Raw genomic sequence first — 16,647 nt, 5'->3', positions numbered from 1 at the left:
ATTACACACATCTGACCAGGATTTAATCCTTGGCATGACATATGGTGTACTGCCAGGAGTGATCCCTCAACACAGCTTGATGTAGCCCAGAAACAAAACAAAACAAAACAAAAGACATCCAAACCCATGTCATTTAAAGAACTTTTTCATGATGGAAATGTTTGATATATCCTTATTTTCTAATAAAATGGCTACTGGTCTTGCTTTTTCGCAATATTAGAACCAATTTCAGGTATCAGAACCAATTTCACATATGCAAGGTGAGCACTTTACCAATAAGCTAAATCACTACCATACAGGACTTCTTTTGTTGCGCTTATTTTTGGGTCACTCCCAACCATGCTCATTGCTTACATATGATTCCATACACAGGAATTACTCCTTGTGAGCATACGAAACCAGATGGGATGTTGTGGATCAAACCAGAGTCGGCCACATGTAAAAGGAAAGCAAATAAATGCCCTACTAGCTATACTATCACTCCAGCCCTGTACATGACTTTTCAAAGTTAAATTGAAATTCAATTCAATATCACTAGCCTCATTTCATGTGTAAAAGCTCTGAATCTGATTTCCCACAGCACCACCAGGTAGCCCTGACGGCCTACAGCACTGCTAAACCCAAACTGAGACGACTGCTGTGTTACTGAAGTCCTAGCATTAAACTGACCAGTCCAACTGATAAAGCTTCCAGGAGACCCTGAACATTGCTTGAGAGCTCCCTCTCTTTCATTCACCCCAAAAGAATCAAACCACATATAAAGTCCCACACACATACCTCATGTAAAATGCTGTTAATAATAGTATAGATAAATCCAATTCCAGCCACTGCCACAAGACACAGTAGAAACAAGTAGGCATCTCTGTAGAGTTTAAAATCTGTTGGTTTGGGATATAATATGGAACGAACAAGCTGTCCTTTGGAAGTACTAAATCCTTTAAAAAAATTTTTTTTAATGTTATAAGGAAATGACAACTTTACCAATAAATAGAATTTTTCATACATTCAGTTGAAATCAACTTCAATACATGACATAAGAGATTAAAAATTTTATACCTGTTCTAACTACAATGGCTTTGACAAGCTCTCCAGTGTAGAAACGAGTCTGAATAACAGTAGTCCCACAAAACAAAGTGTGCCGTTTATGTATTTCTGGACTATATAATTCATCCCCTGTTCCTTTGATGTCCACTGAAGGATTTGGCAAATTAGTCTTTGTCACTGGAACACTTTCTCCTTAAAAAAAAGTAAGGTAAAGCACAGAAATCAACATCAAACACAGTTCTTAAATTGTTAAGCACTCTAAATGTGATCTTGCTATTCAGAGTGGTTATTAAATAAGTTCTCAATATAAATAACAATCAAATGAGGCTTTTGTCTGCCAACTTCCTAATCCAATATATCAACTCCTGTCTCCCACATTATCTACTAAAGATGTTTCTGAAGTGTAGTTGTTATCAGAGTCACCTCGCAAAAGAGTTGCTCAAAGTGACTTGTGACTCAGAGGTAATAATTTGAAAACGATGGTGTCACATTTCAAATAAGACCATGTAATTGCCAGAGTCCTGATATTTATTCTCTTATGTATTGTGAACTGTAAATCACTCTAAAACTTCAAGCACATCTTCAACAGAGATATAAAAACTTAATACTAACCTCCCTTACACATATATACATAAGCACAGATTCAAGCAAGAGTCATGAGGGAAAGAAAAAGAATGAATAGTGTGGATGCTCTCTCAAACAATAAGAATAGCAAAATTGTTTTTAACATTAAATCTTAATTCTTGGGGCTGGAATGAAAGCACAGCGGTAGGGCATTTACCTTGCACACGGCTGACCTTGAACTGACCCACATTCAATATCGGGCATCCCATAGGGTCCCCCAAGCCCGCCAGGAGCAATTCTGGCACAGAACCAGGAGTAACCCCGGAAGCATCGCCAAGTGTGGCCTGCATCCACTCAATAAATAAATAAACCTTAATTCTTTGTTGGATTCAGACTTCTTACTTGAAAGTCAGCAAAATGGCAGTAGTGCGGGGGCTGGGGAATTATTTAAATGTAAGAGTGAATTTAAAAACAAATCTCTTTAGTCTGGAAATGCATTACATAGAAAAATCTTCCTTGCTTTTTGAGTCACACCGGGCAGTTACTCCTGATTCCGCACTCAGGAATTACTCCTGGCAGTGCTGGAGGAACTACATAGGTTACCACAGATGGAATCTGGGTTGGCCATATACAAGGCAAATGCCTACCTATTGTACTACTGCTCTACCTCCAAGACTGTAACAATTTTCTTTTAATTACATGTGATGCTAATATATAATGTTCTGCCTTTATGTTGTAGCTTCCTCAAAGCAACTTGTTTCTGTACTTCATCACAGCTTAAAAAAATATAAAAACTTTATTCCCACTTTTTAATATCAAACAGTAAAGCAAATACACTATACCCTGTGAGCAAAGGCCTTGTTCTTCTCCTACTCCTCTTCCCATACTTCACAGTATTTTCCATCAAGAGTGATCAGAAGCAAGATTAAGATATTTAATAAACACCTGCTGAGTAATTTCATACTAAGGCTAATGTGTGACTTATTCCCCTCAGAATAAAAAAATAAATAATATTGCATTAAAGATAATCATGACTAAAGTATTCATATAGCATAGCTAATTTTGAGACATCTTAAACTAAAAGTAATCCAAGTGCATTATAAATGACTCATTGGTTTTTACTTATTGGGTTTAGTTTACCTGTTAACATGCTTTCATTTACAATGCAAGTACCATTAATAAGTACTGCATCACAAGGCATGACTGTCCCATTTAATGGAATCACCATGATATCTCCTGGCACAAGGTCTGTAGAAAAGATCTCTTCTGTTTCTGGATGTTAAAGAAAAAGAAGGTCTGAATAATATTCTTTAATTTGGAATATATATATATATATATATAAAACAAAAGAATTATCCAGGGATCAATTGATCATACAACATTTTATTATTTTGCATGAGAGATGGGGAAGTGGTGGTAATGGGATAAACCTGGAGAAATTCAAGAGCTACCCCTGGCTATCCCAGGATCTGTGCTTGGGGGTGTGTGCTTGGCAGTGCTTAGGAGAACATGTGGTGCCAAGGATGGAACCGAGATCTCTTGCATGCAAAGTATGTCAGTGGGCCATCTCTCCAGTACTGATCTTGTTCAAAAAAATTTTAACTGGTGCCAGAAAGACAGTATAGGAGGTAAGCTACTTGCTTTGCATGCAGATGACCCTGGTTCAAATTCCCAGCACCCAAGCAGAGACAGGGTCACTCCTGAGCACAGGAGTAACCAGAAATAACCCCTCAAGCACTGTTGGGTACCATCCTAAGCACAAACACAAAAATAGATAATAATAATGATGAAATTAAAGAAGAGTAATAGATTAAGATTTTCAACAAAACAAGTTATTATTATTAAAGATGCACTGTGTCAGGTGTGACAGTTTGCTTTGATAGTACACTGAATGAACACAGATAATGTCATATCCCTTGTGATCAAATAGATGGGCTTTAACAAAAATTAACTTTAGGGAAGCCAGATACTGTCAGCCAGTGGCCAGTCCATAGGAAAAGTATGATAAAGCTGTGGTAGCATCTGAATATAGTACTTCTCAAAGTCTTTTGAAATGAGTCCAAATTCCTTGACAAGACCTGACACTATTTCGACTAGCAGTGTCTGCTAAAGAATGTCTTGTTGTTATTATAATAACCAACTTCTCTCCAAGTCCTTGGGCACTATGACCCCTCTGATAGCCCCATCAGAATAACTTCCTGCCTAACTCTAACCTGGTCAATTCAACCACTTAAAAATACCTAATGGAAGTTGCATCATACATACAATAAGAGAGCTCTCTAGCTAAGATGTATCTAAGTATTTTGGCATTTTTCCATCACAGCATTTGTCTCACTGGATGGCTCATGTTTATCTGCTTTTCCAGCTAAACTGAAGATTTGATTATGGCAAGGCCTATGTCCTTAGTAACTACTATATCCCTAGAACCTACTCTCATCAATACCTATGTAAACTGTAGAAAAGTAAAATTTTACATAAATGGACAAATTCAATACAATCTGAGTATAAACCCAAACATGTTTCTATTTTCTAAAAAATACATGTATGGATAAATACACTGGGCTTGCTTCACAATTTAGTATATAACGAGTTGCTTAACACTTATGAAACCAAAAGGGCTTAGCTTTCTAAGCATCACTTCAAGTACTTACCTTCATTTAATCGGCAAACTGAAACTCTCACAGTACTGTGGGCTGCTACCATGTCATGCAACATAATATATTGCTGAATGGAAAAATAAATAAACATTAGCTAATAAAACCCATTCTCTACTATAATAAAAGCAAGAATGCTATTCAGTAAGGTAAATATCGTATAGTTGAACTATTCTAAATGCTAAGATTAAATGAAAACTCAAGGATTATTCAGTATTTTAGCTCAAGACAAAATAAGAAGCCTGTTGACGAGATCCTGAAAAAAATAGTCAACACTCCAGTATTCCAGTGTCTGTGATAAGCAACCATAAAGTCCACAGAAAACAATCAGTGGTAGTCTCACTCCAAACAGCATTTGTCTTCTCCCCTACCTCATACATGGAGGCAGGGAGGAAGAAAGTAGAGATTCATATAACCTAAAGGAGCATTTACTCTGTAATAGTAACTATCCTACACACCTTACTATCATTTTAAATACAGTATAATTCTATAATAAATTGAACTTACCTTTCTAATTGAATATAGGGAGGTCACAATTGATACTATAGACATAATTACAATGGCAAGAGCATAATAGTAGTATTCATCAGTACACCACAGTATAACACTGAACAGCTGGAATATGTAAAATGGGTTGAGAACCTTAAAAAAAGAAAAGACTAAGTCAAATTAAATGAAATATAACCTGATTCTCTATATTTTTATCAGGAGAATCAAAAGTTGTATTTTAAGAAAATATGTACTTCTTCTCTAAAGAGTAGAGCATGATGTTAGCTCAGTACTTTTTAATCATTAAATACAATGGCTATGGCTTAATATGAATCCATTCAGATACAAAACTCAAATATCCAGCAATAAGTAGTGTGAATTCAGCTATTCTTGATTCTGTTTTCCGAATAAATTATATTCATTTTCACTAATGACTGGTCTACTAAAGCACGATTTTTCACTGGGGGTATACGGTATATGGTGGTGGAGTGAATGTCTTGGCATGAAACCAAGAAACCCACAAGTAAGTAGGACAGGGGCTGGAAGGGGACCATTATCAGAAAAAGGTTGTGAAATAACATATTAAACAAAAACCTAAATGTAACAATGTTTACTTAAAATACAAATCTAAGGTTCAATGAAGTCCAAACAAAAGTCAGATGAGAGAACTGGTTATGCTGTTTGCTTTCTCTAAAAAAAAAAAAATGTTAAGAAATAAAACCTAAACAGAAAAAATATATCTGGGGCCAAAGCACTAGCACAATGGAGAGGGCATTTGCCTTGCATGTGGCCAACCTGTGTTGGATTCCCAGCATTCCATATTCCCATGTATTGCCAGGAGTGAGTCCTAAGCCAGAGCCAGGCGTAACCCAAGTACCACAAGGCATTACCCAAAAGCCAAAAAAGGGGAAAGAAATATCTAAGAAATTCTAGAATTAAATGCATTACCCTAAGTTTCACTATTCTTTCTTTTCCATTAATTCTCCCCAAATGTCTTCAGTGAGACTTCTGCACTTTTCAAAGCACTCTCAAATATATAGTCCCAGTCAGTACAATTGGCTATTTTAAAATAACATTAAATAGATACTCAAGAAATGAAAAGAATTGTCTCATATTCTGTCTACTAAATTGTATTTACCCAGTATAGTCATCACTCAATCTTCATTCAAAATCAGGAAAACTACTTTGCATGGTTTTACTTTCTTTTTTCATATACACACAATCCTTCATTTTATGTTCTATCTTGTAACTGAACAGTAATTACAATAACTAATGTTGGGTTTTCTTCCCAAACTAGAGTATACATTTTTCAATGTCAATCATTATTTCATATTTGCACACCAAACTTCTGGTACATGTATACTGACTACAAAACAGTACCTGAAAATAGTAGTATGACAAACTGTCTTAAAAATTGGAGGGAAAGTTTTGAGGAGGTAGCATAATTGGCTAGAAGGCAGGATTTGCATACAGGTACCGCAGGTTAAGGTCTCTGGCACTGCACAGTACCCCAAGCACACTACGAACCCCCAAGCAGTGAACTGGGGATTAACCCCAAGCACTGCTGGGTATAACCCAAAATCCAAACAAAAATATTGGAAAAAAGACAAGTTTATCCAGCCTTAATATCCAACATATCCAACACTTAGATATGTGACTGCCTGAAAGTTAAAAATATACATTAAACAAGAAAAGCAAAACTGTTTAACAAAATCAAAAGTTAGCACATGCTTCAAAGAATCTTGAGGAAAAAATGTTTCCCAGGGCTGGAGAGATAGTACAGAGTGTAGGGCAATTGCCTTGCACATGGCCAACCCAGGTTCCATCCCCTACATCCCATATGGTTCCTGAAGCACTGCCAGAATTAATTCCTGACCACAGAACCAGGAGTAATCCCTGAGCATCACCAAGTATGGCCCAAAAGCCAAAAACAGAAAACACAATTATTTCTCTCGTTGAGTTACCACTACTACCAGACAGTAAGAAGCAAGTCAAGAAAGTGATCAGATAATCAAGATCTTGGCATTTAAATCATGGCTGTTTGCAAACTGGCAAATGTTGAGAATTTTACAAAGCCTTACCTCCTTAATTAGAAGCTTAAAAACAGAAGGCACTTTGACAGCAATTTCATTTACTCCATAAAGCAATTTTCTATAATGGGAAATACAACAAAAGTATTGTATTATATATTAATAGTCGTTTTGGACCAGCATTACATTAAATTAGGTTCTAACCATATGGTGCTTTTAGATTTAGAATTTTAACATTTGAATTTTTAAATATGTATCACTTATAATACAGACCTACTGCTTTTAAATCAAAGCAATGAACTTTAAGCAAATATACTGTCGTCATTTTATCTATATACTATCACTTGTCTATCTTATATCGTGTTTGTCAAATATCCTTCATTCCCACTAGTCAGTAATGTCAGCAAGGGGCCGGGTGGTGGTGCTAGAGGTAAGGTGCCTGCCTTGCCTGCACTAGCCTTGGATGGACCGCGGTTCGATCCCCCGGTGTCCCATATGGTCCCCCAAGCCAGGAGCGACTTCTGAGCGCATAGCCAGGAGTAACCCCTGAGCGTCACTGGGTGTGGCCCAAAAACCAAAAAAAAAATAATAATAATGTCAGCAAAAGGTTTTTTCACCCTCCTTTAACACAATGGAGCTCAACAATTTTCAAGGGCAGTTAATTTTATGTGACTAAGTAAATTTGAGTGGTTCTATAATATTCAACTAACATTATAGTAAAGTGTTTATTTTAAAACAATGTGCACTAGGTATTTTTCAAGTGCTTAAGAAAAGCTACTTAAAGGAACTTCCACTTAAATCTCTGGTATTATAATGATACACTTCCAGGAAAAAAGAAGATACTTTAGATGACTAAAGCACATTCCTAGCATGCAGAGGCTCAGGGTTCAACTCTCAGTATCCCACCATCCCCGGAGCACCTCTAGATGGTCCTCGTGATGCCCACATCCATGAGCACTAGCTGAAGTACCTCAAAATATTATGCTTTTATCATCCATAAGAAAAGAGTAATCCTTGACTTTTATGAAGTATAAAGTCTGAATAAGTGAAATTTTTAAGACTTTAACACTAGGAAAGCACATAGTATAGTATAAGAAAATTTCTACTTTGAAAAAGCATTTATCTTTAAAATATGTTAAGACTAGGGCTAGAGTGATAGTACAGCGGTAAGGTGTTTGCCCTGCATGCCCTGACCCGAGATGGAACTGGGTTTGATTACCGGCATCCCACACGGTCAGTCCCCTAGCCAGCCAGGAGTGATTTCTGAGCACAGAGCCAGGAGTAATCCCTAAGCACTACCAGGTATAACCCAAAAAACAAAAATAAATAAAATATAAGACTGTGGTATATTTTTAGACTTTAACAGAATAACAATGTTGAAAAAGGTGTCTTCAAGGCCTGAAGAGATAGTTTAGTAGATAAGGTATTTGCCTTGCATTCTCAGGTACAATCCCTGGCATCCCGAATGCACCACTATGACTAATTTCTGAGTAAAGAACCAGGAGTAACCCCTGAGAATTGCCAGGAACACCCAAAAAGGAAAATAATTAAATTATATTAAATTAAATTCAGGAGGGGCCGGAGTGGTGGCACTAGAGGCAAGGCGTATGCCTTGCAAATACTAGCCTAGGATGGATCATGGTTCAATCCACTGGCGTCCCATATGGTACCCACAAGGCAGGAGCAATTTCTGAGCACATAGCCAGGAGTAATCCCTGACTGTGCCCCCCCCCCCCCCAAATTAAGTTCAGGAGCCAGAGCAATACTACAGTAAGTAAGACGCCTGCCTTGCATGTGGATGACCTGTGTTCAATTCCCAACATCCTATATGTACCCCTGAGTACTACCAGGAGTGATTCCTGAGTGCAGAACCACTAGTAAGCCCCAAGCATCACTAGATATGACTCAAAAATATGTACATATTTATAAATAAATTTAAATAAAATTTAAAAGATATCTTCCAAATTAGTTTCACTGTGACAAAATTAAGTCTGTGCTTATAGTAACTGATTCAGAAAATCTAAGATGCAATTACTTTCAAGACAACTATTATTTCATGTACAATCAAAAAGATTTTTTAATGCTGTCAAGATGACACTCCACCAAATATAACACATTTCCATTATAGACATGTTAAAATTCAGAAAAATGTTCACCTTAGAATTTATAAAATGCAGTACATTTTCAGTAATATCAACTTCAAAATATAGTATAAACATTCTGCTACTTTAAAACAAACATCATCCTCAACTACTTTATCTCTAGTACTTAACTATATGTATGTACAATATAGGCAAAAAGGTAACTACTGTTTTTATTTAAGAACTGTTAATAGATCTAACTTTAGTTCAATAAAAATTACCTGTATGCATGCATCCCTTTTGTCAGTCCTGCACTATGCTTTCCATATATTGAAGTGCAAGAAACACCTTCATCCAGTCCCCTAAATAAATTCAAAGTTTTTAATTTAAACAAAGTTAAATATATCCAAAATTATTAATAACTCATTTTTCTCTATCACAGATTTTAAAGCTTATCTTCCTTACAAAATAGAAACCCCTAAAATAATTTTTGAGGTCATCAATGAGCAATTCCAAATCTTTAATTCGTAAAATATTAATAAAATATCTTCTTCAAAACAACAGCCTAAAGTTACCCAACGTATGCATGAGTTGACTCAATATTTTGTCTTCTTAAATATTAGCCTTTAACACTTTGCCAAAACCAAAAGTGTTACTAAACTAATTAAAGAACTTAAGTCTTTCTATCTTTTAAAAATCTTAGCTTCATAACTAACCACTGTCTAATATAAGTTAAAATTTGGGCCAGAGAGATAGTACAGCAGAAAAGTGTTTCCCAGTATCCCAAATGATTACTCTGAAGTAATGACTTCACTAAATACAGCAGAAATCAACTTCAAGTTTTTTTTGTTTGTTTTTTTTGTTTTTGTTTGTTTGTTTGTTTTGGTTTTCAGGCCACACCCGTTAGATGCTCAGGGGTTACTCCTGGCTACGCGCTCAGAAATTGCCCCTGGCTTGGGGGGACCATATGGGACGCCGGGGGATCGAACCGTGGTCCTTTCCTTGGCTAGCGCTTGCAAGGCAGACACCTTACCTCTAGCGCCACCTTGCCGGCCCGTTTTGTTTTGTTTTTAATGGCAGTGATTTAGAGCCAAAGAGACAGTACAGCAGGTAGGGTGCTTGTTTTGCAGCTAAACAACCCAGGCCTTTCATATTGTCCCCTCAGCCCTCCAGAAGTGACTACTGAATACAGAGCTAGGATCATCCCTGAGCACAGCTAAGTGTTGCCCAAAAATTGAAAATAATTTTTTAAATGGCAGTGATTAAAAATAGAAATAATCTTCAGAATTATGCATGTTGAAATGTCCTCGTCCATTCCAAAATATTCAAACTCTTCGGCATATATAAAGTGGAAAAATTCCAGGCATGAGTATATCTTCTTTGTCACTTGCAAGCCATCTAAATGTTTGTTCACTTGCAAACAATTTTAATGCTTATAATCATTTTATAAATAGCTATAAAAATAATATACTTTCATATATTAAAGTGGAAAAATTCCAGGCATGAGTATATCTTCTTTGTCACTTGCAAGCCATCTAAATGTTTTTTTTTTTTTTTTTTGGTTTTTCTGGCCACACCCGTTAGATGCTCAGGGGTTACTCCTGGCTACGCGCTCAGAAATCGCCCCTGGCTTGGGGGGACCATATGGGATGCCGGGGGATCGAACCGTGGTCCTTTCCTTGGCTAGCGCTTGCAAGGCAGACACCTTACCTGTAGCGCCACCTCGCCGGCCCCATCATCTAAATGTTTGTTCACTTGCAAACAATCTTAATGCTTATAATCATTTTATAAATAGCTATAAAAAATAATATACTTTCATATATTTGTAAACTTGGAGCCTCTATAAAAATGTAGATTTTAAGTTATTTCTCCAACTTTTCCTACCCTGATTGACCACATTTTGACTATGTCCCACGTTTCTCCAAAGAGAAGTTTCTGACTGTCCATCAATCTATTTCTCTGCTACAAATGGATGAAACTATAGCCAAACTGGAGATGATCATGAATGGACAGAAATAAGATATAAGATGTTTCTAAAATTCACTTAGAGATAAACCCTCCAAAAAGGGGGGGTGGGGGCACCAAGAGCTCAACTTTGCATGCAAAAAATTCGATCCCTAGCAATCACCACATGGAGCCTAGAGCACTGCCTGGGGTGGCCTTATGATGAGCAAGCAAGAGCAAAGTGAGAGCGAGAACGAGAGACAGACAGACAGACAGACAGACAGACAGACAAGTGGCAGATTTGGGATTATACTGATTCTTCTATATAATTTTGCAAATGTACAAATAATAGGTGTGTGTGCCCACATGCACTTATGCATATGTGTATTTAATGTTTAATTAGTATACAAATGACATCATGGAGTTATTGACAAAGAGAAGTGCAAATAATGTCATACAATTTAAAAATGTACCAATGATCAACTACAATGAACTCTTTTCTGCCTAGAACTCGTTCAAAATACAAATCAGAAGAAATGCACTTACTTTAAAAAGTCAAAATTTTGAAGGGTATCATTCCAGAAATATTTTATACTATGGTGGGTAAAATAACGAACCTGTAGAACACACATTAAAAAAACAAGCAACAACAGTTAAATTTACCATCACAAATCTATCACATAACCTATCAAAACTAAAATGATATCTAGGAAAGTTGTCTATTTTTTTTTTTTTTTTTTTTTTTTTTTGGTTTTTGGGCCATACCCGGCATTGCTTAGGGGTTACTCCTGGCTGTCTGCTCAGAAATAGCTCCTGGCAGGCACGGGGGACCATATGGGACACCGGGATTCGAACCAACCACCTTTGGTCCTGGATCGGCTGCTTGCAAGGCAAACGCCGCTGTGCTATCTCTCCGGGCCCAAGTTGTCTATTTCTAATAGTTATATATATATACACACACACATACATACACAGTAATAGATATTTTATATTCCTATAAATTTATTTCAAAGTGATAAAAGCACAAAATCCCAAGTCATTCACGACAGCATAAAATGCAACGCCCAATGCCAGGTTTTCAGAGAAGCTCGACTACTAAGAGCACAATACCTGCTGTGATTGAGTCTGTGAATATTTGCTCATTTCAAGCCTGTTCTCCTCAGCAAGATTTTCAGACAAATGAACAGCGTGGCCATTTGAAATCTTATCAGTCACAAACTTTGGACTTGAAAATGGGTGTGTTTCCAGTGATAAAAAGCGAATTTTTGCACAAAACCACATTCTGAATTCATCCTAAAGGAGAAAAAAGAGGCGATCATATTATTAAACATGCCTATATTTTTATTTTTCCTTACATATCATTTACTCATATCTCATTGAAAAAGTATCACCCCTGGGACTAACCATTGAATCTATTTCATGTAGATGCAGAAATTCAAACTAAGTATTCATTATATAAGTTCACTGATACACTGTGCCCTTAAAGACCATAAGTAAATTTTCCTGTTTACATAATGAGCCTAAGAAAGAGGCTCACAAAATAATCCTCACTAGAAGAAACGAACACCAAGTATGCAGTATTCTGTGATGACACAGTAGAAAATAAACTGGTCTAAAGAAGAAATTTAAGAAATATGTCATCTTAATGACCAGTCACCTTGACACGCAAATATCTAATCTCACTGTATCAAATTCTACAAAAATGGGGTGTATTTGATCAACTATTATTGATAAAATTCACTTCAGACAGATGCATTCAGAATGCTAGGGGTTTTTTTTCTTTTTATATCCCACTAGTGGTCATTATATATAAAGAAAAATAAGAGAATAACAAATGGCCAAAGGCAACAAAACCTGAGAACTTCTCTACAGAACTGAGCTTATCAAGACTGGGACTAGGGAGTGTGGAGAAAGACATGACTACAACACAACAGGACAGGACACACAGAGAGGCACTCTGGTAGACACACACGGTATAATGTTGGAGCATTGCGTGTCTACAATCCTATCACGAGAAATATTGTAAATCACAGTGCCTCAAAAATATTTTTTTTGGTTTTAGGGCCACGTCAGGTGACACTCAGGGGTTACTCCTGGCTATGCACTCAGAAATTGCTCCTGGCTTGAAGGACCATATGGGATGCTGGGGTTCGAACCGAGGTCTGTCCTGGGTCAGCTGCATGCAAGGCAAACACCCTATGGCTACGCCATCACTCTGGCCCCTGCCTCAATTCTTTTAATGCTGGAATTCATATTCTTCATTTTATCCTAACCATGATAATCTACTCATATATTATTTTAAACGAAGTACACACAAAAAACACTATTTTACTACCTAAATAATCTACAAGCAAATACACAGACTTACAGTAGTTCTCAACAGCACCACTTCACAGTCTTTAACTGCAGCTCGAATACAGGTTGCTTTCACCCGCCACTCAGGCAGCCAATAGAGGATAAGGAGCAGAAAACCACCAGTACAAACCACCCCTACAGACACTATGGCAAGCTTCCAGCGACTGAAATTATAGCCATAAATTTCCTGTATGAACAAAGTGATAACACATTAAATGAGATTAATTGAAGAATTTTTTGTTTTCCAGATAGCTTTTATTATCTTATTACATAAATTGCACACACTTTTACAACCTTTAAATTGATCTTTAGGTTTTTGATTTGAGCAAGTTCCCAGTCAAAATAATACTGAGCCATACCCCTAGCATTGAATTTTTTTTTTAATCCAACTGATTTTAAACATTTTTATAATGCAAGATTGGAAATCTTTTGGTTTTTGTTTTGTTTTGGGGGCCACAGCTGGAAGTGTTCAGGAGTTACTTCTGGTTCTGTACTCAGGAATTATTCCTGTCAGTGCTTGAGGACCATATGAGATATCAGGGAGCCAACCAGGATTGGCAGCATGCCAGACACACTCTGCTCACATTGTTCCAGCCCCCAAATTAGAAATCTTTTAATGGGGGGTGGGGTGGGGACACCACATCCACATCTTGCAATGCTCAGAGCTTACTCCTGGCTTCTGTGCTCAGAGATCACTCCTGGTAGTATTCTGGGAACCACATGTTGAGCAGGTAGTTCAATGAATAAACAAATAAAGCAAACATACTTCTAAGCTTTAATAATTCACAGATGAAAAAGGACTCATACTAAAATTAATAATTACATTGTGGCATATAATCAGCCAAGAGGAGGAAATGATTTTGCTTTTTTTTTTTTTTTTGTGGTTTTTGGGTCACACCCGGCAGTGCTCAGGGGTTATTCCTGGCTCCAGGCTCAGAAATTGCTCCTGGCAGGCACGGGGGACCATATGGGGCGCCGGGATTCGAACAGATGACCTCCTGCATGAAAGGCAAACGCCTTACCTCCATGCTATCTCTCCGGCCCCTGATTTTGCTATCTTTTAAATGTATTTACTTTCCTCTACCCTGGTATACTTAATTATATAATCCTTCACATTTTATAAGTTATAAAAACTCATCACCATTTCATCTTCTTGACCCTGGTTGATAGTCTTCCTTTCTTCTTTGTCCATATCTACAATGGTTTGAAAGATCTTGTGCTTCAGAACAGATGATAACTGAGGGGAGAAAAAATGAATGTCAGTAATTATTCAATATTTTGACAACTATATAATTGCATAGTATCAGTTGTCTATTAAAACATTAAAGAGTTATTTTAAAATTACTTGGGTATGGGACTATAGAGATATTACAAGGGTAAGGCACCTGCCTTGTACACAGCTGACCCAGTTCTATTCCTACTAGCAGTCCTTGGAGCACTACCAAAAATGATCCTGGAGCACAAAGACTGGAATACAGACCTGAACACAGCCAGGTCTAGTTTTTTTTTGTTTTTGTTTTTGTTTTATTCTGATTAAAAATTATTTCTTCTAAAGCAGTGAAGAACACTTGCTAATGAAAAATACTTTTTAGTTTGGTTCTTGGAGCTCTCCCAACAGTTTACAGTGGGTTCTGAGCCAAGGCCTTCCACACACAACAAACTATACATTCCAGACCTTTGAGCTATTTATTCCCTGGCCTATGGAAAATTTCTTGTTGTGAAACATATATGAAAGATTAATTTACATTTAAGTAGTCTCTAAAGTGGTGGTTGGCAGAACATATGCAATGGCAGTTCCTGAACTTGCATACTATTATAAAACTTGAGTATTTCATTCATTTGTATTACTCTTTTTACAAAATAATTCTGAAACTACAACTGAATCTTCACAGAAATTGCCTAGCACTGGGCTGGAGTGGTAGTACAGGAAGAGCATTTGTCTTGGACACAGCTGGCCTGATCCCCAATTCCTGGCATCCCATATAGTCCCCTGGTCACTGCCAGAAGTGATCCCTAAGTGGAGAGCCAGGAGTAACCCACAAAGATCACCAAGGTGATGCTGAAAAACAAAAACAAAACTACAAAACAAACAAACAAAAAAATAAGTTACCTAGCCTAACCATCTTAAGGAAAAATTATTTTTCACAACTCATTTTACTGCTCAATATATACTGTAGAGACAATATATACTGTAGAGTGAAATTAACCCAATTCTAGGGATTACTAAATTAAGTAACCAACAACTATGAAACACCTTACATGAATGTCAATCTCTGACCAAGTGTTGAAACCTAAGAATGATCACAAGATCATTTAGTTCACTTCCTTACTGACTAATTCCATGTGCATCAAATCATTTTCTGATTGTATCTATCCCCAATGTCTAGCTAGAAAAAAATTCATTTAGCCCATTTACAAATTTCTAATAAAGAAACCTATTTTAATAGAGGATACCTATGTGGGCCATGAGGTATACACAGCAGATCAAATTTAGGTTCTCCCAATTTTGAGCTTTCTCCTCAGTCCATAACAAATATTTTATTTGCACTAGAATACAAACTCCAATTAAATATTCAGTAATTAAGTATTCAGTAATACATAAACAATTCAATTTAAAAACTAATGAATTTTATTTTTGTTGTAAAAGACATTTTTCAGAGCTGGAGAGATAGCACAGTGGTAGAGGATCTGCCTCACACACAGCTGATTTGGAACCGACCCAGATTCAATTCCCAGCATCCCATATAGTCCCCGGAGCCTTCCAAGAGCGATTTTTGAGCACAGAGCAGGGAGTAACCCCTGAGCACCACCAGGTGTGGCCCCAAAACCAAATAAAGACATTTTTTCAAAAAAAAAACAAAAAACATTACTCAATACTTTGTTGTATTTTATTTAGTAATATCAAAGAGTTATCAACTTAAATATTGGGGGGTGGTGTTTGGTTTTTAGTTTTGAGGTCACACCCAGCTGTGACCAGGGCTTATACCTTCCTGGCTCAGAATCACTTCCTATGTGTTCGGCAGCTATAAGGAGTGCCAGGGATCAAACCAGGTCACCTGCATGAAGAGCAAGAGTCTCTTATCTACTATACTAGCACTCCAATCCAAAAAATGTTAATGTTTTAGTGAAAACTTTTTTAATTAAAAAATTGTAATTAAAAAGTATCTTTATCAGTCAGAGAAATCATGCTGGGATAAAGGTACTTGCCTTGCATGTGGCTGACCATGGTTTAATCACTAGAATCATATATGGTCTCTAGCGCCACCAGAAGTGATAGCACTCTCAGGAGTGATGCCTTTGCATTCCCAGGTGTGGCCCAAAAATTCAAAAAATAAAACATTGTCAGGGAACATCCATCCATGAGTTGATAAATGCTAAGTGATGGATATAAAAGAATTCACTATACTATTTTTCCCATTTTTTATTATGTAAAGATTACGCACATAAGGTTTTAAAGTAACTCAAAAAGTGAGCCATTTGAAACTT

The 16,647-nt window shown here is 36.8% G+C and overlaps 1 protein-coding gene across 1 annotated transcript in view; it reads right to left on the bottom strand.

Moving 5' to 3' along the window:
* Positions 1–16,647, bottom strand: part of ATP13A3 (ATPase 13A3) — a 74,330-nt gene that overhangs the window by 39,425 nt on the left and 18,258 nt on the right. The window contains exons 2-12 of the mRNA XM_049775920.1: positions 14,303–14,398; positions 13,175–13,348; positions 11,917–12,099; positions 11,353–11,423; positions 9,144–9,224; positions 6,833–6,902; positions 4,770–4,904; positions 4,260–4,332; positions 2,749–2,880; positions 1,057–1,236; positions 778–935 (exon numbers count right to left, since the gene is read on the bottom strand). Coding sequence (XP_049631877.1) covers positions 778–935; positions 1,057–1,236; positions 2,749–2,880; positions 4,260–4,332; positions 4,770–4,904; positions 6,833–6,902; positions 9,144–9,224; positions 11,353–11,423; positions 11,917–12,099; positions 13,175–13,348; positions 14,303–14,353 — 1,308 coding nt within the window. The 5' untranslated portion in view covers positions 14,354–14,398. The remainder of the gene's footprint in view (positions 1–777; positions 936–1,056; positions 1,237–2,748; positions 2,881–4,259; positions 4,333–4,769; positions 4,905–6,832; positions 6,903–9,143; positions 9,225–11,352; positions 11,424–11,916; positions 12,100–13,174; positions 13,349–14,302; positions 14,399–16,647) is intronic.

Source organism: Suncus etruscus, chromosome 6 (assembly GCF_024139225.1).
Source record: "Suncus etruscus isolate mSunEtr1 chromosome 6, mSunEtr1.pri.cur, whole genome shotgun sequence".
Taxonomy (NCBI): Eukaryota; Metazoa; Chordata; class Mammalia; order Eulipotyphla; family Soricidae; genus Suncus; species Suncus etruscus.
This window is presented reverse-complemented; position numbering and strand designations above follow the sequence as displayed.